At 41.7% G+C, this 23,774-nt stretch overlaps 2 protein-coding genes across 2 annotated transcripts in view; both read right to left on the bottom strand.

Moving 5' to 3' along the window:
• The window catches only part of LOC145417167 (sorting nexin-5-like), a 28,191-nt gene extending 16,253 nt beyond the window's left edge, over positions 1-11,938 (bottom strand). Inside the window, exons 1-7 of the mRNA XM_080285945.1 lie at positions 11,798-11,938; positions 11,255-11,381; positions 10,466-10,565; positions 9,606-9,699; positions 9,002-9,170; positions 8,484-8,611; positions 7,782-7,958 (exon numbers count right to left, since the gene is read on the bottom strand). Coding sequence (XP_080142071.1) covers positions 7,782-7,958; positions 8,484-8,611; positions 9,002-9,170; positions 9,606-9,699; positions 10,466-10,565; positions 11,255-11,381; positions 11,798-11,938 — 936 coding nt within the window. The remainder of the gene's footprint in view (positions 1-7,781; positions 7,959-8,483; positions 8,612-9,001; positions 9,171-9,605; positions 9,700-10,465; positions 10,566-11,254; positions 11,382-11,797) is intronic.
• Positions 11,939-18,648: 6,710 nt separating this feature from the next.
• Positions 18,649-21,516, bottom strand: LOC145417158 (transmembrane protein 41A-like). Its single transcript, XM_080285936.1, has 5 exons — positions 21,368-21,516; positions 20,200-20,352; positions 19,730-19,894; positions 19,249-19,387; positions 18,649-18,839 (listed from the first exon to the last, which is right to left on the bottom strand). Exons 1-5 carry the CDS (start codon positions 21,485-21,487, stop codon positions 18,658-18,660), a joined length of 759 nt encoding a protein of 252 aa, XP_080142062.1. The 5' UTR covers positions 21,488-21,516; the 3' UTR covers positions 18,649-18,657.
• Positions 21,517-23,774: the final 2,258 nt, after the last annotated feature.

The following is a 23,774-nucleotide window of genomic DNA, read 5'->3' on the forward strand; positions in this document are numbered from 1 at the left end:
GATTTTCATCCTTTTACGCAGCTCAGTGGCAGAAAAAGACAACTGTACGATTCGATTCTACATCCTTTACTGAGCACTTCCTCGTGACTAGCATCATAGTCTAGTGTTAATCTAATGTAATAACTCAGCACTCAAGATGGAGAGACGGTAGTAGTAGGCCAAGTTAGGGTGAAATGAGTATAGGAACACATTCGATTTAATCCTCTGTTACATTTCAGCCTTCAAGATGGTCAGATTTCCTCCCTCCTATGACCTCCAGTCTTTCAAACGCAGTGTGTCCAGGCATCTCAAAATGAATGGATTTTGAATTTGGCTCTCTTTTGTATTTTTTTTTTTTAGGAACGTTCTGAGGGCTCAGCCTTTGGTTCCTTCTTCCTCGCATTAAAAAAAAAGATGGCAATTTTGGGCCGAGTTAGACTGGATTAAAAACAGACTTATATCTATCACTTCCTCTATTAATCTATCTCGAGAGGTTACCTGGAGATGAGGTAATTTTGGGCCAATTTGAGGTGAAGGTGGTATAGATTATTGAGGTAAAAAACAGATTATATTGTTCAGTTGACAGTTGGGTGGTGATGAGGGAGGTAGTGTGTTATGGGGTGAAGAGGGGACGGAGGGTAGGTGTAATGCAGCAGATGGTGTGTGTGTGTGTGTGTGTGTGTGTGTGTGTGTGTGTGTGTGTGTGTGTGTGTGTGTGTGTGTGTGTGTGTGTGTGTGTGTGTGTGTGTGTGTGTGTGTATGTGTGTGTGTGTGTGTGTGTGTGTGTGTTTATTGTGTGTGTGTGTGAGAGAATATGTGTTTTTAGTGTGTGTGTGTGTGTGTGTGTGTGTGTGTGTGTGTGTGTGTATCACCGTTACCCTCACCACTACCAAAGTCACACCAGATGGCGGAGTCTGAGAGAGAGAGAGAGAGAGAGAGAGAGAGAGAGAGAGAGAGAGAGGGAGAGAGAGAGAGAGAGAGAGAGAATCAGACCCCACGCACATTATTATTACTCGGTGTTAATGTAGTCAAGTGTGAAAAGGCCTCTCTCTCTCTCTCTCTCTCTCTCTCTCTCTCTAAGGTATGTGAGGTGTGAGAGAGCCATAACACAGCTCCCACCCTCTCTCTCTCTCTCTCTCTCTCTCTCTCTCTCTCTCTCTCTCTCTCTCTCTCTCTCTCTCTCTCTCTCTCACCAAAGCCATCATCACACTCCCACAAATTCTGATATTATTTTTGTGGAAAGCATGTACTTTCTCACCTCCCTATCCTTAACGTAGCTCTCTGCACGTCTTATCTCTTTGCGTCTGTTTGTTACACCACACCACACCACATAACACCACACCACACCACACCACACCACACCACACCATACAAGTCTATATCACACCACCACACCACACCACACCACATCTCATCACACCACACCAAGCCTGTATCACATCTCATCACACCACACCACACATCACACCACACCACACAGAGTCTACATCATATCACCACACTACATCATTCCGCACCACTCTACACTACACCACACCACACCATACCCACAACACACTATGACACACACACACACACACAGTTTCTCTCTCTCTCTCTCTCTCTCTCTCTCTCTCTCTCTCTCTCCAGTGGTCGTCGCGGTCAATTAACACCAATGACTGTGTGAAGGGAGCTGACATTGGTGTTACGTGTAGGGATGCGGTCTGTTGCACCCTCCAGTGTCGTGATTCTGGGTTCGTTTTCGTGAGCAAAATACCACATCTTTCGCACATTCACTAATTCCACTATAATTATGAAAAATCTATCTATCTATCTATTGTCAGACGCCTTAATCCCGTAAGGTGTGGCCACAAACAAATCGCCTCCATGTCGCCCTGTCCCCTGCCATTTCACTGCCCTGCTCCCAGCTCACACACCCCTCTCTCATATACCTCTACACTCCATCCCTCTATCTCATCCTTGGCCCTCCCCCTCCCTCTCCCCCCTCCATCTCACTCACATACACTCTTCTCGTCAGTCTCTCACTCTCCATCCTATCTATGAAAAATCTAATGCTATATAAACCTGCCAAAAAAGGTCATAGACTGAAAAGGATATGTAACGAAATAAGAGGAAGTGTATTAGAGACAGACCAACACTGCCAAGGAAGGAAGGAAGGAAGGAAGGAAGGAAGGAAAGAATGAAAGAAGGATGAAAGGAAGGAAGGAAGAAAGGAAGGAAGGAAGGAGAGAATGAAAGAAGGATGAAAGGCAGGAAGGGAGGAAAGAAAGAATGAATGAATGAATGAAAGAATGGAAGGAAGGAAGGAAGGAGGGATGGAGAGAAGGAAGGAAAAAGGGAAGGCAGGAAAGAGAGAAGGAAAGAAGGAAAAGACAAATAAAGAACACAAAAAAAAAAGCAAGCAAGAAAAGGGATACAATTAAGTGTATCAGCCCCACACCAAAACAACAACTCGGTACTGTCTTGCTCAAATAACCGCGTGTGGACGAGAACACGGCAAAACACACACAACGTCATTCCTCAACACTATACCCACTTCAAAGCCTGTCCTGCACACTCCACGTACTCCAAACACCTTCATGGGGAAGCTAACTCTTGTCTTTTATCTTTTATCGAGTCTAGGAAAGCCTTTTCAAACTAGAATTTACATACAACAATCTTCCCCACCTCAGCACCCATTTCAAAGCCTGTCCTGCACACTCCCCGTACTCCTAACACCATATCTCTTATCTTTTATCTTTATCGAGTCTAGGAGAACCTTTTCAAACTAGAATTACATAGAAAAGGTCACACAACAATCTTCCCCAGCTCAGCACCCATTCCAAAGCCCGTCCTGCACACTCTGATGGCTGATTGTGACTTTGATGACACTGATGGAGAATTTCTTTATAATATTACAAAGACGATAAGGAGAGGGATAGAGAAGATAGAGAGAGGGATAGAGAGGAGGAAAGAGAGAAGGACAGAGAGAGGGTGATGGAGAGAGAGAGCAGACCATTTTTCTAGTGGCGATGATGATGATGATGATACCGTAAGAGCAGCGTGTGTAAATGTGACGAGTAAAAATCTTATGCATATATTTGCCTGCAGATATTGAGAGAGAGAGAGAGAGAGAGAGAGAGAGAGAGAGAGAGAGAGAGAGAGAGAGGTCCTGTACACATTAACTGCTATTATTATTATTATTATTATTATTATTATTATTATTATTATTATTATCATTATTGTGCTAAGTGTCCCTGTGTGTGTGTCTAAGTATGTATGTAGCCTGTGTGTGTGTGTGTGTGTGTGTGTGTGTGTGTGTGTGTGTGTGTGTGTGTGTGTGTGTGTGTGTGTGTAGGTACCGTTGCCACCACCTCACTATGCCTGACCGAGTGACTGAGTACCTGCTTCACTTATTCACCTATTTTGTGAGAGACTGACTAGAAGTGGGAGTGAGAGAGGTGGAGGGGAAGAGAAGGGAAGGAGAGGGGAAGGGGGAGTCCGAGGATGAGGGTGAATATGGAGAATAAGACTAACTAGGAGAGTGTGAGGTGGAGAGGGAGAGGGGAAGAGGGTGACTGAGGATGAGATGGGAATGGAAAGAGAGACTGACTAGGAGAGTATGTGTGTGAGGTGGAGGGGGAGAGGGGGAGAAGAAGCCTGAGGATGAGATGGGGGCTGGGATAGAAAGGGTATGTAAGGGATGCGGTGTGAGCTGGGGGGAAGGCAGCGTGACAGAGAGGGACGGGGTGACATGGAGGCGATTTGTTTATGGCTACCCCTTCGTATACCAATATTTTCTTTCTCTCTCTCTCTCTCTCTCTCTCTCTCTCTCTCTCTCTCTCTCTCTCTCTCTCTCTCTCTCTCTCTCTCCATTACATAAGATTGTGTGTGTGTGTGTGTGTGTGTGTGTGTGTGTGTGTGTGTGTGTGTGTGTACTGTTATCCACCACCGTTATGTACAACTCCCTCCCTATTATCATTATTATTATTATTATTATTATTACTACAATCACCATCATCTTCACCTCCTCCTCTGCTCCTCTTCTTATTCGTATTCTTCTTTCTCCCTGCCTCCTCCTCCTCCTCGTCATCATCATCATCATCATCATCATCATCATCATCATCATCATCATCACGTCTAGAGGAAGGAAGGATTTCTTCTCACACTAATTTCGTGATCTCTCTCTCTCTCTCTCTCTCTCTCTCTCTCCATTCATTCATTCATTCTCTCCTTTTCCCTCTCCATCTCCTCCCTCCCTCCCTCCTCCTCTCCTCTCTTACAGATCTCTCCCTATCATCTTCTATCTTTATTTCCTCAATTTCTTCTCTTTCCCCTCCTTTCCCTACCTCACCTCTTTCCTTCCTTCTTCTCTCCGTCCTTCCTTCCTTTCTTCTCTCTCTCCTTCCTTCTTTCTTTCCTCTCTCTCCTTCCTTCCCTCCTTCTCTCCTTCCTTCCGTCCTTCTCTCCTTCCTTCCTTCCTCTCTCTCCTTCCTTCCTTCCTTCTTTCCTCTCTCTCCTCCCTTCCTTCCTTCCAGTCCTCCCTACTTTCCTCCCTATAATATATCCACCCTCTCTATATATCCTATATATCCACCCTCTCTCTCTCTCTCTCTCTCTCTCTCTATCTCTATCTATCTATCTATCTATTTGTATAACCTTATTAAACCTATGAATGATGGATCTCTCTCTCTCTCAGTCTATTCTGTTATGCTTAGTTGTAGACTGATAGTAATGATATCGTGTGTGTTATGTTACGCTGAGAGAGAGAGAGAGAGAGAGAGAGAGAGAGAGGGGGGGGAAACAGCTGTCGCCCATGTACAGTTAATCTCAGTCTTGCTCACCCCATTCTTCATAATACCTCTCTCTCTCTCTCTCTCTCTCTCTCTCTCTCTCTCTCTCTCATTCATGCCAACTCTACATCACTTCACCCACCCACTTCTCGCCCTTCGCTTTCTCTCTCTCTCTCTCTAACCAGGCAGCTCCACCGCTTTTCATATCAGTGCCACCACGTGAAGGCCTCCCTCTACTGTACACACACGCCTCTAAACACGTACAAATGTCCTTCTCGTGTGTACCTTTCAATTTCTTACACACGGGTCTATGTACGTATTCTCCATTTTGTGTGTACACCTCCTAAAAGTACACACACACGCCTTTCATCGCACGTGCCTCGTCTCGTGCAGTTATAACTGTGTGTGTGTGTGTGTGTGTGTGTGTGTGTGTGTGTGTGTGTGTGTGTGTGTGTGTGTCTCATTCTCTTACTCTCTCATTTACTTCCTGCCTCAGTCTTTCTCACTCACTCTTTCACACACTTGCACACTATCTCTCTCTCTCTCTCTCTCTCTCTCTTTCTATCTATCTATCTATCTATCTATCTTATTCATTCCCAACTCTACATTACTTCACACTCACCCACATTCTCTCTCTCTCTCTCTCTCTCTCTCTCTAGTAACACACAACACAGATATTTTCCACACACCACAATTCCAACAACCCTACTAAGTGACGATGCACATAAAAACACTTAGATCTGTTTTAATTGCTTTTATATCTTCAGCTCCCTAACACCTCTTCCTTAGCGATTTATTTTTGGATATGGCTGGTTAATATCCTTTTGTATTGTACGTTGTTTATGCAGAGTATGGCGATGCTGGATGGATTTATGTAACACAGAAGAGGATGGTAACGTGTAATATACGAAATTCTCTCTCTCTCTCTCTCTCTCTCTCAACCTTCGTATCTTTGTCAATCTATACATCTGTTTATGTACGAGTATCTTAGTTTCTCTCTCTCTCTCTCTCTCTCTCTCTCTCTCTCTCTCTCTCTCTCCAAGTACTTGCTCTCTAAGCTAAACGGTCAGCAAACAGAAAAAGCAACGGTACATTAACACACGCACCCAAGCATGCACACACACACACACACACACACACACACACACACACACACACACACACTTACAGACATACATAATACCCTACCAACCTATTTGCAACACAAACACACACACACACACACACACACATACATACATACTGTATACCCTACCAACCTATTTGCAACACACACACACACACACACACACACACACACACACACACACACATACACACACACACACACACACACACACACATACACACACACACACACACACACACACACACACACACACAGTCATCACTTTATATTTGTATTATTTTTTTTATGTATGAAGGAAAAAACAGCACAAAAAAACAGAATTGGAATAATTGTACAGGACGTCAGATGATAAGCATTGTGTGGATAGATAGATAGACAGAAATATAGATAGATATAGATAGATCAATGGACAGATGCATAGATAGACAGACAGATAGACAGATGGACAGATAGATCAGGGGCAACACACATACCAACTCCCCTTCCCCCCCCACCTTCCTCACACACTCATTCACCACATCCCTCCACCGTCTCCTTGGCCTGCCTCGTCTCCTTCATCAATACAGAAATAAGCAGACCAAGTTTCAAAGCATGTATATAGATTTTTCAGTAATGCAGACCCACCCCCATCAGTCAAACTCCTGCACTCTTACGTTTAAGCCTTACAGGAAGTGAGAAGTATAAATGTCAGGGGTACTGCTGCAAGAGACAGACCGAAAAAGACCTAGGACGAGGTCATAGAGTGTGACCTCAGGGATAAGAGATCAAACTGGGAGGCTGCTGAAGATCAAGCAGCGTGGACAGCCGCCATTAGATGACCAAGGCTGATGCACACAGGTTGGATCCTTTGTAAACAATAAGACAACGAATGATACGACAAATAAGCGTATCGAGTTTTAAAGCGTGTTCAGACATTCCCCTTCACCATCAGTTTATGCTTTTTTTATTTTCCCGTGATAGATAAAATATTCACAAAGAAAAGTATAGTAGTGTAAAAAAAGGAAAAGTACCTACCTTGTGGTGGCCGTGAAAAGTTTACAAATATTTAGATATGACAGAAAGGTTACTATATCTTTCCACCTTAGTTTGACCCTGATTGATGTCTTAATCTGAGGCAGCACGATGGCAGAATAAGATGCTGTAATGCCAAGGCTCTACATCCTTTTCATCATGACTCTACTGTTTTACTGCAACTCGGTCCACATTTTCATCCTTCTGCAGCTTATTTCATGTACGTCAGTGGCAGAAAAAGACAGTACTAGGTTCTATACCCTCTCCATAGCACTCCTGCGTGACCAGGACCATATTCTAGTGTTAATCCATTCTTTTAACTTGGCATACAATATGGGGAGATGGCATTTTTAGGCCACGTTAAAACAGAAAGAGTATAGTATCATATTGTAGGGTTAATCTGTTGCTAGAGTTCACTGTTCATGATGGAGAGATGGCAATTTTAGGCCAAGTTACAGTGAAGAGAGTATAACAGCATAATACCTAAGGGGAAACTCTTAACATAAACATAAATTATAAGCGATATACGTAATGCAGGCAATAAATACAAGAGTGAGTACCAAATGTTACTAAAATCATACATGAACATTTTTATCACATACATAATTTATAAAAGACATACGTGTACAATGCTAAGTAATGCAAAGAACTTACCTTGAATGGCCATCCAAATTTAAGCCTTTGAGCCTGTGGATATCCATTTCATTTCATACTTTTTGACAATTATATAAGTTCAAGATAGGCTTTATGAAGAGACTGGGTGAGATAGCCTCAGGAAACCCCTTCAGTGCCAGACTCATTCCTTAAATGAATAATATTATCTGGCAGCAGCAGGAAGCTTAAACTATGGAGGACGAGAGACAACAAGGATGAAAAACTGCCAAACTTACCGCCTCCTTCCTGTTGGGTTTGGCCTTGTCCAGTGCTCGGTTACAGGCCTGATAGTCCACCATGAGGCAGGTGCGGTGCAGCAACATGGCCGCCTCACACCCTACATACCGCTGCCACAGGCCTAACACCCCCCCAAACACTCTCTCGCCTTCAAACCCTCCTTCATCTATGCTCCCCTGAAAAAGATAAATAAAATTAAACTAATAAGAATAAAAACTCTGTAGATGTAGAGAGAGAGAGAGAGAGAGAGAAAGAGAGAGATATACACAAGGCTCACATCTTACAAGGGTACATTTGCCTGGTCACAGCAAGAAACAAGTACAAAGAATTAGACACAGGAACATCAGTCTTAATAACTGACTTGATAAATTCTAAGGAGTTTCACCACCTTCTTCCAAAAACCCTCGGGTGTGACAGACAGACACCCTTGGGCTTGTATTCTCACTGGTTAAGGAAGCTCCCTAACACCTCTTCCTTAGCAATTTATTTTTTTTTTTAATGAATGGAGAACACTTGCAATGTGGAATAGGCCTATAGTTTTTTTTTTTTTTACTAGCCCAGGTCCCTACGCTCCTCATGGGACGACATAGGACTGGATGATGGACGGATGGATTTTTTTACTTTATTTTTCCAGCTGGAGTGCCTGAACCCACTAGACCACCAGGCATCAGTAATAAGGGAGGAATAAAACCCTGCCTCACCTTAATATTGTCTAGGCACTCAAGGAAGATGGTGTTGATGTTGTTGAACTGTTTGTGGTGCAGGTGATGGTTGGGGCAGTTGGTTAGCTTCAAGGCTGTTACCACTGCCTCTAGCTGGTGGCCCATTCCTGTACACAAATACATTAATATATACACAAATATATAAGCACATAAACAAATAAATAATCAGGCTAACATAAATAAATGCACGAGTACAGTACCATAGTAAACTCCTTCCCTCCCTCCCTCTCTCTCTCTCTATTTACCTATCTATCTATAGCCAGATGCCTTAATCCCAGAGGGGAGGGACACAAATACACTGAGCAGTAAAGGAAATGGCTTAAGCTTGCAACAAAGAGAGAGAGAGCAGCTATTAAGTCACACCTAACAGGGTTGAGTAGTAATAAAATGACTCAAGCTTGCAACAAAGAAAGGCAGTTATCAAGTAAGACTACCCACATACACATCATCAATTTCCCTAAACGCATATGTAACGTACGTCATGGGAAGATACATACTCAGATGGGCAGCAGTGATGGCAGCAAAGGATGATGCGGCGTTGGTGAGTGCTGGCTGATATTTTGCCACCCAGTCCCTCTCTCGCTGGAAGAACTCCTCACTGTCCGGCCACCACTGTTTTCGTGCCTCGAGGGTGTCTGAGAGTCTGCCCATTAGACCACGACGCACCTGAACCAACAGAACAAAACACAACATATACACTCCAATAAAATTAAAATGAATTCACTTTAAGAGCAAATATACCAACATCATCTTAAGTAAAGCTGATGTAGAATGAACAAATGCAAACATATAAACCCCCTGATGCCAGCTGACTTCCTTTTTCTTCTCTTGCTGCTATCAGATGAATATACCAAATTATGGAAAGGTTTTATAAGGCTGTACCTAAATCCTCCAGCCAAAATGCACCAGAAAAAAAAAAAAAGTAAGGAAAATAGATGATACAATAATGAACTTAGAAAAAAAAAAAGTTGAACCTCTATTGTTATCAATTTACTGTTTTTGGTATGTTCAGAGATACTCTATGGACGGCCTCATATATATCAAGTACAGCTCAATACAAAAGCAAGGAATGAGGCTAAAGAGATAGGTTGCATTACAAACCTTGGTTCTTGGTGGAGGTTCCTTTTGTGTGAGGAAATCATGAAGCTTTTGGTTCTTGCCCAGTACTGGATGACTCAGTAGCAGCTCCAGGTATCTGTAGGTGCAGCAAAGAATGGTATGGTACTCTTTTCACTTTAACTTGGTCTAAAACTGCCATCTCTCCATCTTGAACACCGAGTTGTAATAATAGATCATGTATCATCTAAACAGAGTGTGCAACACAATGTTCTTATACTGTTTAACCTGAACTAGATCCCTAACCCCATTTAGCTTAGTTGATGGCCAAGTGTGGTCAGAGTGAAAGCTTAATCTGACTATAGTACATGTGTTCTAATATGAAAGATTCCTAATTCCCTTCAGCTTGGTTGATGGCATCTAAATATATAGGTGTACCAGTAACAGGGTTTGATGTACAAAATACCCAAAATATACCTGAACACCTGGGCACCATGAATGAAAAAATGAGCAAAATGTAGCTTATCTCAGAGTGGTACTCACTCTCAGGCCATTACTGATGGAGATACCAACAAGGAGAGCTGTTTACAAATTCTACAGTTGTAAGTTTCTAAACGCATGGTGCTTACAGGGATCGGATACTTGATGGTGAAAGTGTACATACCGTACATTTGACACCAGAAACTTGCTTCAGGTTTCCACATTTGATATAGAACTCTGATCTGGACTGACTATGGGAAAGAGGTGATCAATGTGCTGTAAATAGCCATATATATTACTTACTGACTGGCTTACAATAATTTCTTGCTTATAAAAGAACGGGAGACTCATACCATACAAGGACTCTTAAAATGAACTTGTGCTATTGACTGTACTGTACCTGACCCACCAACCAGGACACTTACTTCTGCAGCTGCTGGCAATCCTTCTGGAATTCATCTGCAATCAGTGTTTTGGACTCCTTCCCCATCACCTTCCTTGACTGCATCTCTGCATTATAGGGATCTGAAAAAAGGCCAATACCAAACCCTTGTTATGGAATCCACAATAAAAACATATGATATCGTACAATTTATCTACTTATCTATCTACCTATAGCCTGATATCTTACTCCTGGAAGGGGTGGCCACAAATAAACAGCTTTGTCACCCTGTTCTCTGCTATCAGGCTGCTTTCCCTCCAACTCACATAAACTTCTCTACCCCATTCCTCAACCTCATCCTTGGTCTACTACTATTCACATACTTCTCTACCCCATTCCTCCATCTCATCCTTGGTCTCCCAGTTCCCCTTGTCCACTCCATCTCACTTACATTTTTCACTCCCTCTCTGTTGGAAAGACACAAGAGTGAAAACAGTGGCAATAAGTTATCTGTGCGGAGCCTGTGGAGTTACATGAGGAGGAGGCAGACAAATGAGGCAGTGTGGAAGCATTGTGGTGTTGTGGATGTGTCAGAAAGTATTAGGAAAAGCACCACTGTCACATACTACACAATACCACACAATAACAAAGCAGAACAGTAATAACGATAACGACAAAAATATAAAAGAGCAATACACTAATAACAATAACAACATAAAATAACACAGCAATAACAAACAATAACAAGATAAAATAACTAAGTAATACAGTAATAACCCATAATAACACGATGACAACATAAAAAACAAACAATAACGGCTAACAGACACACCTGTGGCGGAGCGTAGTGGTACAGGTGGCACAATAAGACCCAGTGAGTTTGGTCCGGTGCTGACACAATGGTCCAGGTATTCAAAATCCTCAAACTCCCGCTCCACAACTTGAATGGTGAGACCGTTCTGAAGAAAATAAATAAATACTGATAAATAAAAACTTACACTCCACTCACTTTAACTTGGCCTACAACTAACATAAGGGGTGGCCACAAACAAATCACCTCCATGTCACCCTATCCCCTGCCATTTCGCTCCCTACCCTCAACTTGCACCTCCTCTCAAAAACTGCTGATAACTAGTGGTAAAATGAATACAATGATATTTATGTACAGACCTATTACCTGTGAGAATAAGACTATATATAACTGAGTCACCATCATTGCTGACATTGCTGATAAGGCCCTGCATTGCACTCGAAGATAAATAGGATCTCTCTCTCTCTCTCTCTCTCTCTCTCTCTCTCTCTCTAATAATGGTAACCCTATACTATACTTGGAGGTAGGCTAAATAGTTTTTCTCTCTGTCTCTCTCTCTCTTACCTGTGAGACTTGGATGGTAAATCTAACCGAGTCACCATCCTTGTTGACATGGTCGCTGATGCTGACCCGGTACTTGGGGGTGAACGGAGCTTCGGGTTCTGGAGACGACGCCCCTGACGACACAGACCCTTCATCTAACATCCTTACCCTAGACAGGTATACATGAAAGTAGGGTTAGGAGGACTGACGATGATGATGATGATGATGATGATGATGATGATGATGATAACTGTGAAAACAGAGACAAACGATGATGGATGCTGATGATGATGATGATGATAATGCTATGATGATGATGATGATGATGATGATGGTGATGACAATGATGATGATAACAGTGAAAACAATGATGAATGATGATGGATGTTGTTGTTGTTGATGATAATGATGATGATAATGCTATGATGATAACCGTGAAAACAAAAATAAACAATGATGATGATGATGATGATGATGACAAAGACCCTCCAGCATCCTCATCCTAGGAAAATATTAAAATGGTAAAATTAGTTTGTGGGAAAAAGGATTATGATGATGATGATGATGATGATTAAAATACAATCTTGTGGGCAAAGAGGTCTTGGGTTTTGGCAACAAGGCTTCAGATGCTAGTGAATCTTCCTGTACCAACCTTATACCGGAACAGCTTTCACCTGACAGAACTGGGCCACTCACACATGCAGCAATCTACAGACAACCCTCCAAGTTTGTGGGGGTTCGTATCATTCACTGTATCGTATATAAAGGCTCAAACATGCCTGCAAATGTCGGCCTTGGTCACCTAATGTCAGCTCTCTGCATTACTCAATCTCTGGCAGCCTCCTTATTCAGTCCCTTATCCCTGAGGTCACACTCTATGACCTCACCCCAGGTCGTTTTCAGTCTCCCTCTTACAATTCTGCCCCTGGACATATTTTGGCGCAAATCTGACAAGAGGCAACCTTTATGGGTGTAGGCTATGTACACAAAAAATGCATATAGACCTATTTGTTTATCTAAAGGACATCCAGAATAAACCCAAAATCAACCAAATTCATGCAGTATAGAAGAGGCACAAACGCTAACCTAAAACATTCATATATATATATACTTAATCTAACCCATCCTATCCTACCCTACCCTAGCCTAACCTGGGTAAAGTTCTCTATAATAACAAACACATTTAGAACACACTGGGCTGTCCAAAAATTGCAATTAGATAATGCCTGATAGTCTCGGTTAACGCCCCCCAACCCACCATCACATATCACACTTCAAAACCACAATGAACTTGCTTCTTTAACTGCAGTCTGACCCTTATCCATAAGGTTAAACCTCAACTGCTAAGTGATTTCTAAACAACGTGCAAAATAACGTACGATTATCCAGCAAGGGGGAGTTATTCATTCCAGTTGAGTGTTGGCAGTTTTCAACGCAACGTCCAAACAAAAGGAAATTTGCCAAGGTTAGGAACAAACACTCGTTAGCAGACGCCAAAAACAGCTGAATATTTTATCCGCCAAGATTCCAGGCACAGACTTCCTTCCGAAACGAAAATAATTGGCGAGGAATCCATGTAGTTTGGCTGGCCACCGAGTCTGACAGAAGCATGGGAATAAGTTGCCAAGTCCAAATTAACAAGTACCGCTAAACTTACTTAAACTCGCTAGAGAGACATCGCATACAAAAAATACAAGAGAAACGCTTGAAAAAGAATTACAAAATCTTACAGAATGGCCATCTCTGTGTATAGATGTCTAGAAGTCCTATATATCACTTGTATGTAGATGCTAAATATTGCGATAAAATGGAAATGAATGCCTAATTTTAGCGGACAAAATCGCTACATTGGCAACCCAGCATGTAAACAAACCACCCTGTCAGCTGATGCTTCACAAATATTTACGGGGTTACAAATGCCTAATTACAATAATCTATGTTAACCCCTTTCCATCAGATGACGTATTTTGTATCCCATTCTTCGTGTCTCCAGATTAGTTTATTTGGAGTGGGGAAGATCTTTTTGAAATTGAAAAATCAGATACAACCTGCGTTATCACTGAAAATCACTTTTAAACTGCCTTTTGGTAGCATTTTTAAAATATCATTGTAGCGAAGAGCTTAAACACTACACATTTATCTTACATCCTGCTGTACAATCACCTGTTCATTCAGCTATAAAATACACAGTCAAATGAATGTAACCTGAATGAAACGGGTAAAATTCAGTTTTACACCTCATTTGTAGTTTATAGAACCTGTGTCAAATATGAGTTTACCTCTGTACTGAAGTGAAAGGAATAGGGTTATGACGCCTCTCACTATGGTTTCCACTAGAGGGAGATAACTTATCAGATAGAGAGGACAATGGGTCAGCCTCTCATGTCACATTATATTTGCTACTGAATCAATTAAAATGACAACAAAACAGATACACTGGCTGGGTTTATGACTAGTAGTCTGAATGATTATCACCTATTATGGACAGAATGCAGGAGTGACTAACTAAACGAGCCTGACTGAGGTGGAGGGGATCATGGGAAAGGGGAAACCAAGAAGGATTGGCTGAAGGTGTTATGCAATATTCTGTAATACTTCACCTCATCCCTCTGTACTGTACTGCAATATAACTGTTGTGCAGACCATACTGGCTCTTATCTAACAACTATTTATACTGCTATATGTGGCTACAGCTATACAGATGCTCCAGTCCTGGAAGGGATGGGCATCATCGTCATCCAGCCCACTTATCATCAGGCTGCCTTTCCTCCAACTAACACCACCCTCATTCACATACCTCTCCACCCCATTTACCAAAAGCCTTCCATAAATCCATGAAGGCAACAGAGATCATTATGTTAACAATGTAGTTCTCTGGTACGATGCTTTCAGGTGTGGATATTTATGCCTGTGAGGTGAAGTCAGGATTCCAAGGGTTGAATGGTGAGTGAATGTGTGGCCCATTCAACTAGGAAGGCTTTGGGTTAGCTTCTACATATATATATATATATATTTTTTTTTCATGCTCTCTCAACCCTACCTCATGCTATCCTTAAGTGGGGAAAAAAAAAAACAGAGATCTGGGTAAAGACTGAGTTTTTCTGTTACTATCTTCAATGTACCTATCTAATCCATACACCCCTATGCATTCTCAAATCACCCTGATACACCTTTATCTTATCTCCTGTATTGTTTTGGGATAAAGAAGGGATTAGGGCGATGATGATGATGATGATGTGTACTGCCTAGCATCCACTCTATAAAGTATCCTGCCATACATCCTCCCTGCTATGCGCACTAAACTGATTGCAAAAAATTATTCTTATTTTCTTACTTTTCCTTGCTATAGTGTGTTTGTTCTAACTTTGCAAAGATCTCCAACCCCTTTCACCTCAGCTGATGTCCAACTGTAGTCTGACTAGTAACAAGGGAGACTCATTCTTAACTCATGAATAAAGTTCAATTAATTTACTGTAACCACAGCTTGTTCAAATCATGGTAGTGGCACAGTACTGGCATGTGAAAACAAACCAACTACAGTACATCCTATTTATGTCTTAAAAATCGTCTATGGTCAGAGAAACATACCAAGCCTCTCCCAGCTACGAATATTAGCCAACAGGGGAAATACAAAGTCCAAGAGGTGAACATTAGGCAGACTTATGTCTCTATGGGTAGAGAAACATACCATGCATTTCTCAGCATAGGAATATTAGCCAGAAGAGGAAAATGACATGTACAAGAGGTGTAATGTCAGGCCTGAGAAACATACAAATTCCCTCTCAGCTTCACAATATTTGCTTGTAGAGAAACTTGACAAGCAGAGGAGGTGAAATATGAGAAGTTTTGTCCCCAGCTCAACATAAACTTAACTTCTTGCCTTCCAACCCAGAAACTCAAACCCATAACCTTGATTAGAGACTCCATAACTCTAGTGCTAGAGGGATGCCTACGTGTGATAGCACCAATATAAACGTATTTACAAAAGTCTCCTCCTTAGTATCCGCAGATGCAACTCCTTGCTATCTGATTTTGGAACCGAATCATGAAGAACTACCCGAAATTCCTGTGTCAGGAAGTGTTGTGGACAAAGTATTTATTAAATCAGCAACTAGGTTAATCTAAGTCTGATGGTCTCACACTTTTATTGACAACATTGCATACAATGAAATTAAATACACAACACAATCAGACAAATACATACACATATCTCATGTCCAGTTTATCCCAACTACTATTGTCCCACCAGAAGCAAAGGACCTGGGGCTAGGCTACCCTTTCCAGAATCCAGACATTTAAAATGAATAATCAGATGCACGCCCCTAAGCAGCAACCATCCACTTCTCAGATATAGACCCTTATGAGTCACATATGGTTGGAGTCCTTAACTCACTAGACCTCCAGGCATCCACAAGGTTTATGATGGCAATGGGGTTAATGCACTACATAAATACAAAACACAAAGACCCAGCCTCAATCTCCCTGTGTGTATCAGAGAACTGTATTTTCTTTTTCCCCCCTATGGAGCACAAAGGTGCATGTGTAGACTATCACAATCCACAATATTTAAGGGTAGGAAACTGCTTTATGCCCCTAGTAGTTTTTTACTTAACATAAAAACCTTTGGTCACCTCCAGCACATGAACTGCACCCTGAAAGCCACACCACACTCTGACCTGAGAGCTAATTCATGAACAGTAAAGTGGCAGATTACTCAGAAGGGAAGAAGTTGTATACGAACCTTCACAGCACCTCTGCCTGGGTGATTTATCTTTCATTATTACCCATTAACAATTTCTTGTATGTGTCAGCCTTGGTCACTTAATGGCAGCTCTCCAGGCTGCTCGATCTCTGGCAGCCTCTTGTATGTTATTTGTATCATTTAAATATTGGCATAATTTGTATCAATAATAAACATGAGGATACTGAGGTACAGTGTGGAAAATAAATTATGACAGAAGAATTCTATCTATCTATTTACCTATCTATCTAAAGCCTTAATCCTGTGCAAGGCCAAAAACAATCTGCATCTATGTCCTATGCCATTAGGCTGTCCATTCTCTAACTCACACCTTAATTAGACCTTAAAAATTCTCTTCTATGTAACCTGCACTGCTTTAATATCAACACACTTGGCATTAATTACATACAAGAGGATGGTGAAATGGCAGGGGACAGGGTGACATGGAGGCAATTTGTGTGTGGCCACCCCTTACGGGATTAAGGCGTCTCGCAATAGATAGACAGATAGACAGGATGGTGAAATGTAATATGGAGAATAAACCACTGAGAAAGAGGTGCTACTGGCCCTCGGAAACCAAATTCTTGAACATATTTACAATCTCTTCCATCATAACTTTGATTTGTTTTCCTGGACAAACTGCAAGCACAGGCAATCCTACCTTCTCCTTTCCCTGTCTTTTCCTGCAATAACAAACCACACTTACGACAGGAAAGAATCATAAATATACCTAAGAATCCCACCCAACCTTCATCCAAACATCACAAGAAATCCTCCTCTTCTCCTTCCCTGTCTTTTTCTGCAATAACAAACCACACTTACGACAGGTTAGAATCGTATATATACCTGAGAATCCCACCCAACCTTCATCTAAACATCACACTACCTCAACCCTGCTTGTGAAGTGTGAGAGTGTGAATGTGGTAAAGGGAAGGATAAGCAGGGGACATAGTATGAACATTCAGTATAAACAGCATGATCATTTAGTTCATGCAGTGATGAATTAGTCTGAATAAAACAACTATTCTCTATCTATCTACCCATCTATAGCCCGACGCCTTAATCCCGCAAAGGGTGGCCACAGACAAAATGCATCCAAGTTGCTCTGTCACCCACCATTTGACTGGTCTCCCCTCAACTCACTCCCCCCTCCCTCATAAACAGCACAATGACATGGTATAAGTGATGTGATGAGCACAAGTATATGAAACATGATTCAATATGACTGGTGTGATGGGTCTTTCCCCCAATTCTTTCCTTTCCTTTCCCCTCTCCTCTTCCCCTTCCTCCCCTTCCCACATTCCTCTCACCATCCACTTTTCCTGTCCTTCCCTCTATGCATTCTACAATCCATGAATCTGTATAAAAGGTCTGATGATTCAGTGCAGAGAGGATGATGATTCAACAACACACAGGGTCCATATAAACAGCACAAAGAGTTAATATAAAAAGGACAATGATTCAACCCACATAGTCCTCTGCCTTGGCCTTGTATGTGATGTGTGAAAGTGTGAGCATGACAAGGCTTACAGAAGGGAAAGTGATGATTCAGACAGACACTGCCATGATTCAATACAAACTGCACAAAGGCTCAATAGACACAGTGCTGCAATGAATCACAGTGAATGAAGAAGTGGCTTTATCCAAACAGTACTTTGCTAAATTTGCTTTGGTTTTACATGTGAAGTGTGACAAGTGTGAACATGAAGCAGAGGGTAAAAGAGAGTAGGGTCCATGGTAGATGATCCAACATAAAAAAAATGATTCAATATTGACAGTGCGACAATTCGGTATAAACAGCACAATGATTCAGTACTGACAGTGCGATGATTCAACATAAACGGTGGGATGATTCAACCCAGACGACTCCCCACTTTAGTACCGGCCTTGTATGAGACGTGTGGCAGTGTGATACAACGTGGATAAGTGTAAGGAGAGTCATGATTCAATATAAACAGCACGATGATTCATTATAAACGGTGGGACGATTCGGTATAGACAGTACAACGAGTTGGTATAAACAGCACGATGAATCACTATAAACGGTATGATGAGTCAGGATAAACGGCAAATGATTCAGTATAGATGACGGGATATTTCACTATAAGCAGAGGGATGATTCGATAAACACCGCAATGATTCAATCCAAACGGCTCGCTGCTTTACCCTTGGCCTTGCGTGTGAAGTGTGAGAGTGAGAACATAATGAGGGCAAGGGTGAGGAGGGCCAGGAGGCGCCGGGGGGTTAGAACGTCATCCAGGGATTGTACGTCACTCAGCACTTCACCAGCCTGTACACACACCAGGTTGTACGGCACCAGACCTGTGTGGGAACAACGTACATCATCATCATCATCATTATTGTCATCATCATCTATTTACCCATCTATCTACCAACTTGTAACTCTCTATCTGCATCATTTATTGTCATCATTATCATCATCATCATCATCAGATTCATTACTGGAGAACTGTCTTCCTCTGTCTGTATTTCCCTCTGCCTATGACCTCCAGTCTTTTGAACACAGCGTGTCCAGGCATCTCATAATGAACTGACTTTGAATTTTACTGTAATCTTTTTTTCTTGGGAGGAACAATCTTGCGGCCTTCTGGCTTCTGCTCCTTCTTCCTTTCATTAAAAAAAAAAAAAAATCTACTTGCAGTTCACCAGGTTCAAATTGCAGATGAACCTGTGGCGTTTAGATGACAGTGACAAAATAAACATCACTTACCAACTAACACTGAAAGGAAAAACATGGGCAAAGGAATATTTAGTAGTGGAGAAGCCAGGTTCAGAAGCCAATTGGGTGTCATCGGGAAGACGCGTAGGCTGACCAGGAACACAAACATCTGCTGCTCACTCTCACCAAGCTGAACATAAGAGAAGGGTGAAAGTAGCTTAATATGGAGCAAAAAAGAGTATTATAAGAGAAAGGTAACAGTTCTGACAGAGAGATGGAATCTTTAGGCAAGTTAAAGTGAAAAGAGTATTATAAGAGAGGAGTAGGAATATTATTAGATAGAGGGATGGCAATCTGAGGCCAAGTAAAAGCAAAGTAGGTATAAGAGAGGTATAGTAAAATGTAATAGCGTGGTCAATTGGATGTTACTGGGAAGACTTACACGCTGGCCAAAAAACAAGTAGATTGTCTGCTCGTTCGTTTCGTTTATAAAGGCTTCCAAATCAGACGACGATAATAATACTGTGTTTACCTTCTGACGCAGGCGGTGTATTTGGGATGAAAACCTTCGCATGACCAGCTCCCTTCCTGCTAGACGTGATAGCAGGAAGCAGTTTGACGCTCCAGTGGCAGTGAGCAGACAGCAAAGTGGCAGACCCAGCGGCCAACACCCCAACAGTGCTCCTCCCAACAGGTTCTGAAAATATAATGTAAAAAGTAACACCTATTCTCTGTCCATTTTAACTTGGTGTAAAACTGCCATTTGTAAATCATGAATGCTGAAGAACTGAATGAAATATGCCACAACATTATGAAAATCTTGGCCAAGCTAAGGTGAAAGAACCGATACAATATGATGTTACTCACAAAGAAGTGATGCAGAAAGGATGTAGTGCCACAGTACTGTATTTTTCTAGCACTGAGCCATGTGAAATAAGCTGTGCAAAAGAAAGAAAATATAAGCCAATCTGAGGTGAAAAAAAAAAAAAATCATGTACTGACCAGCAGAGCAGATCCTGGTATGGCAAAGGTTTGTTTATAAATATATGCAGCTGAGAACAGCAGCAGCACATAGCCATAATGGTCTCGCTGGTAGGCTGACGACACCTCTGCCAATACACGTAGGTCTGCAACGGACTTTGGGAAGTGTAGGTCCTGTAGAGAAAGAATTAAGTAAACAAAATGTGCATCAAGATAGAGTGGGTTAGGTTAAGTTGTATGGAGAAAGAAATGAGAAAACATAATGTAAATCATATTAGACTGGGTTTAACACTTTCTAGTTCCAGTCCCCCTCCAACTCACCTCCCAGTCCCTATCTTATTTAGCTGTCAGAGCCCTTTATGCAGGTTCTCAACGGGTTTCCAGATTCTGAGTATCTCCTGTAGATCTGGAGGAAATGATTTTAATATGAGGATAGCCCCCACAACACAGTCAAACACACCCATGAGCATCCAGAAAACGGGAATATGTTAATACATGTCAGGTCAGGTTATATTGGAGTACAGACAATGCAGAGGTTATGCATATCTTGGCTTTTGGAAATTCAGTCTTATGGAGAGGTCTAACAGTGTGTCCAACAGTTTTATTTTCATTAATGACGTCTGCACAGTTTGCATACTTATTATTAATGCATTAACAGAATGACTGACTTTAATCTGGCTCATGAAAATTTCAATTTTTGCAACATCTTCTGGAATGGAACCCTTGTGTGACCTGGGCAGTGTCTGTAGATGTGATTCATAAGCATAAAAGTACAACAGAAAACTGCCCAGCAATGTATACTGATAAGGTAAGGTGATAGTTGACTGAACCTTCCTTGAGAGGGCTGTTGTTGCTTAACCCCAGTCTGCCTGACCAAGCAGACTCACTGACAACAAGCAAGCGACCGGAACTGCTTCTGTGGGTGTGTCCTACAGGTACAGTACATTATACACTGTGCAATGACCAGCACCCTCTTGCGGCAAGGAGCTCCTCACCAGGGTCAGACCAGAGTCCTTCCTACAGTTTGGTGCAGGGAAATATGAGGAGGTTTGGCTCCCAGGTGGATGGTGCAGCTGTCTGACTTCAGCTGGGGTGCATAATGCCATCACATGTAGGCTCCTCATCAGCATCTGGAATGAGAGTAGATCACATGCATAAACAAGAATGCAGCATGTGTGAACTACCATACCGGTGCAACGCCACTCTTCAGCGGTGGTCTGTTGATGAAGAGGAACCACAGGAGGAATGTAGCTGCAGCAAATATTACTGGAACCGCCAGAATTCGCAGCCATCCCACTCGTAGCACCATCTCCTCCTACCACCACTGCCACCACCACCACCCTGAAACAACAGGAGATAATGTAATGGTGAAAATGATACTTGACGAATTATATCACAGTCAGAGGCACCTTGGAGTGGAAAGCATCAAAAAGGAACCAGCAAAGACTGAGATTAGTGGGTAAATAAATATCCCTTAACTCCCTCCCTGTCCTCTGAAAAGAGAACGGTGCACTACTGCAGAAGGGCACCTCAGCCTGCAGTTCCAGATTCACATTTAATGGCAGAAAGCAGGATAAGGGTAATTTCAGCCTGATGACTGAAACACCTTGGATGAGGTCATTAAACCTGACCTCAGGGATAAGGGACTGAGTAGGGAGGCTGCCAGAGATTGAGCAGCATTCCAAAAACAGCATTCTATTAGAAACTCAACTGGTAGTGTCTTTTGTGTTGTGGGGGTGTAGGTGTGAGTGGAAGAAAAGTGTTATACTGCACATGGAACTCCTTGGGGAATCCCTGTTACAGTAGCTATGAATGTTTATACTTTCCTACACTGCTCCCTTTGGGCTAAACAATACAGTATGGCTGAACAACAATGGTTAAAACAATATTTCCTTTTTAGTACTGGGAAGAAAGGAGAGAAACAGGAAGAAAGGACAAACAGCCATCTCTTACTGGATTATGGTGTCTGGCTATATACAGACAGTACTGGCAGTTCACAGTTAACAAAGGATAAAACTGAACGATGCTGTATGGTTAAACTGCCTCCTTGATCGTGACGCCTCGAGTTATGACCTGGGTGAAGGGTGTTGGTTATCAGTAAGACAGGAGATAATAAGTGATAGTCAATTATGCCCTGCACTACCATACTAATTTAGGCATTTCATTAGTTAAGCCATCAGAATAACAACCACTGTTCGAAAATGAAAATTTACTGATACCTAACCGTTCCTGTTCAGCTGATGGCCGGGTGTACTTAAAAGTGGGTTAATTTGACTCGTAACCAAGGTGACACTCCTAAGTTACCTCATAACTAAACTCATCGCATTTTCTGCAGCCACAACTTAGACTAGTATTCAAGTTTTGAAAGTGGGCCAGTTCCCTCTGCTGAAAAGAATCCTGCTATAGTCTAGTGAAACGCTTCCTGCCCACCTGTTAAGAGAAAAACAGTGAACGTCATAAACGGAGGACGCAATCAGCTGATGACATGTAAACAAACCATTGCGGACTTTTTTTCTTTTTTTTTTTTAATGGAGTGGCAGTGTCCACTCGAAATTCAAAATATACTCTTATTGACTATTTTCCAAACAAAATAATTTTTCATGAATAGATATTGAGGAAACAAAATTATTCAAACATCCGCCAGTCTGAAATCACGGGTAACTTGCAGTATCCACTCATTAAACATAAAAAACATACTTCCCGGATATAAATAATGTTGCTTGCAAATCGAAATGAATAGTGAGATTATCATTTCATTATTCGTTTAAATCCAGGAGGTTTACTACTATTAAATCCCCTTAGTTTAAATGCCCGCCGTAGTACGAGCTCTGACGTCATTGGCACATGCAGCATTGCCAATTTCTTAATATAACTGGATTTTGATTACCTTTCACTTAACGCATATTTAACTTCTAGTTACATGAAATCTGTCAAGCTTATATAATTTTTTATATAGTATTATTGATTTTATAGAGGCTATAGCATTTTTTAACCATTTTTCCGGAGATTTGTATAGTTGGCGACATTTTAGCGCAAGTTGAGCAGTGCTTATGCGCTTGGATTTCGCAATCATGGATGCCAATTTAGTTCTTTTGACAGACATTTATTTCTATGTATCGCCAGGTTTTGACCATCATTACGGATTTTATCAATACTTCAACGATAATCTAAAATGTGTTATAATTTCCAGTGATTCATACAGGGTTATATCCACAAGGAAAAGGAAAAACGAAATACTCCTTGTGGATTTCAGCGTATCTATAAATCACGTGTGATTAGTGATTTATTTGCCTAGGGTTTTATGTAGCTTTCGTCCCCTCACACTGACTTGGCTCAGATAGTTGCCTCTTTGCAACTTATTTAACGATTTCAATGGCAGAAAAGATACAGCAGCTATTCCATTCCTCTCGCAGCATATTCTAGTCACATTCTAGAGCATGTTGATGTTGCAACTTGGTAGATATTAAAGACCGAGATGAAAATTCAACGCCAAGTTAGATTAAGAGTATGGAAAGGCTTCTTCTATAATTTAGCCATTGATATTACATGCAAATTTGGGATGTTAGACTGAGCTTTCAGGCGGGAGAGATGGCAAT

This window comes from Coenobita brevimanus, chromosome 109 (assembly GCF_032717465.1).
Source record: "Coenobita brevimanus isolate Jiangsu-jjx chromosome 109, ASM3271746v2, whole genome shotgun sequence".
Classification (NCBI taxonomy): Eukaryota; Metazoa; Arthropoda; class Malacostraca; order Decapoda; family Coenobitidae; genus Coenobita; species Coenobita brevimanus.

Coding starts and splice junctions, on each gene's coding strand:
- LOC145417158 (XM_080285936.1), bottom strand. CDS start 21,487: ATGGTGCTACGAGTGGGATGGCTGCGAATTCTGGCGGTTCCAGTAATA. Junction 19,895..20,199: donor TACCAGGATCTGCTCTGCTG/GTCAGTACATGA, acceptor TTATATTTTCAG/AACCTGTTGGGAGGAGCACT. Junction 18,840..19,248: donor TTTCCTTTCAGTGTTAGTTG/GTAAGTGATGTT, acceptor GTTCCCACACAG/GTCTGGTGCCGTACAACCTG.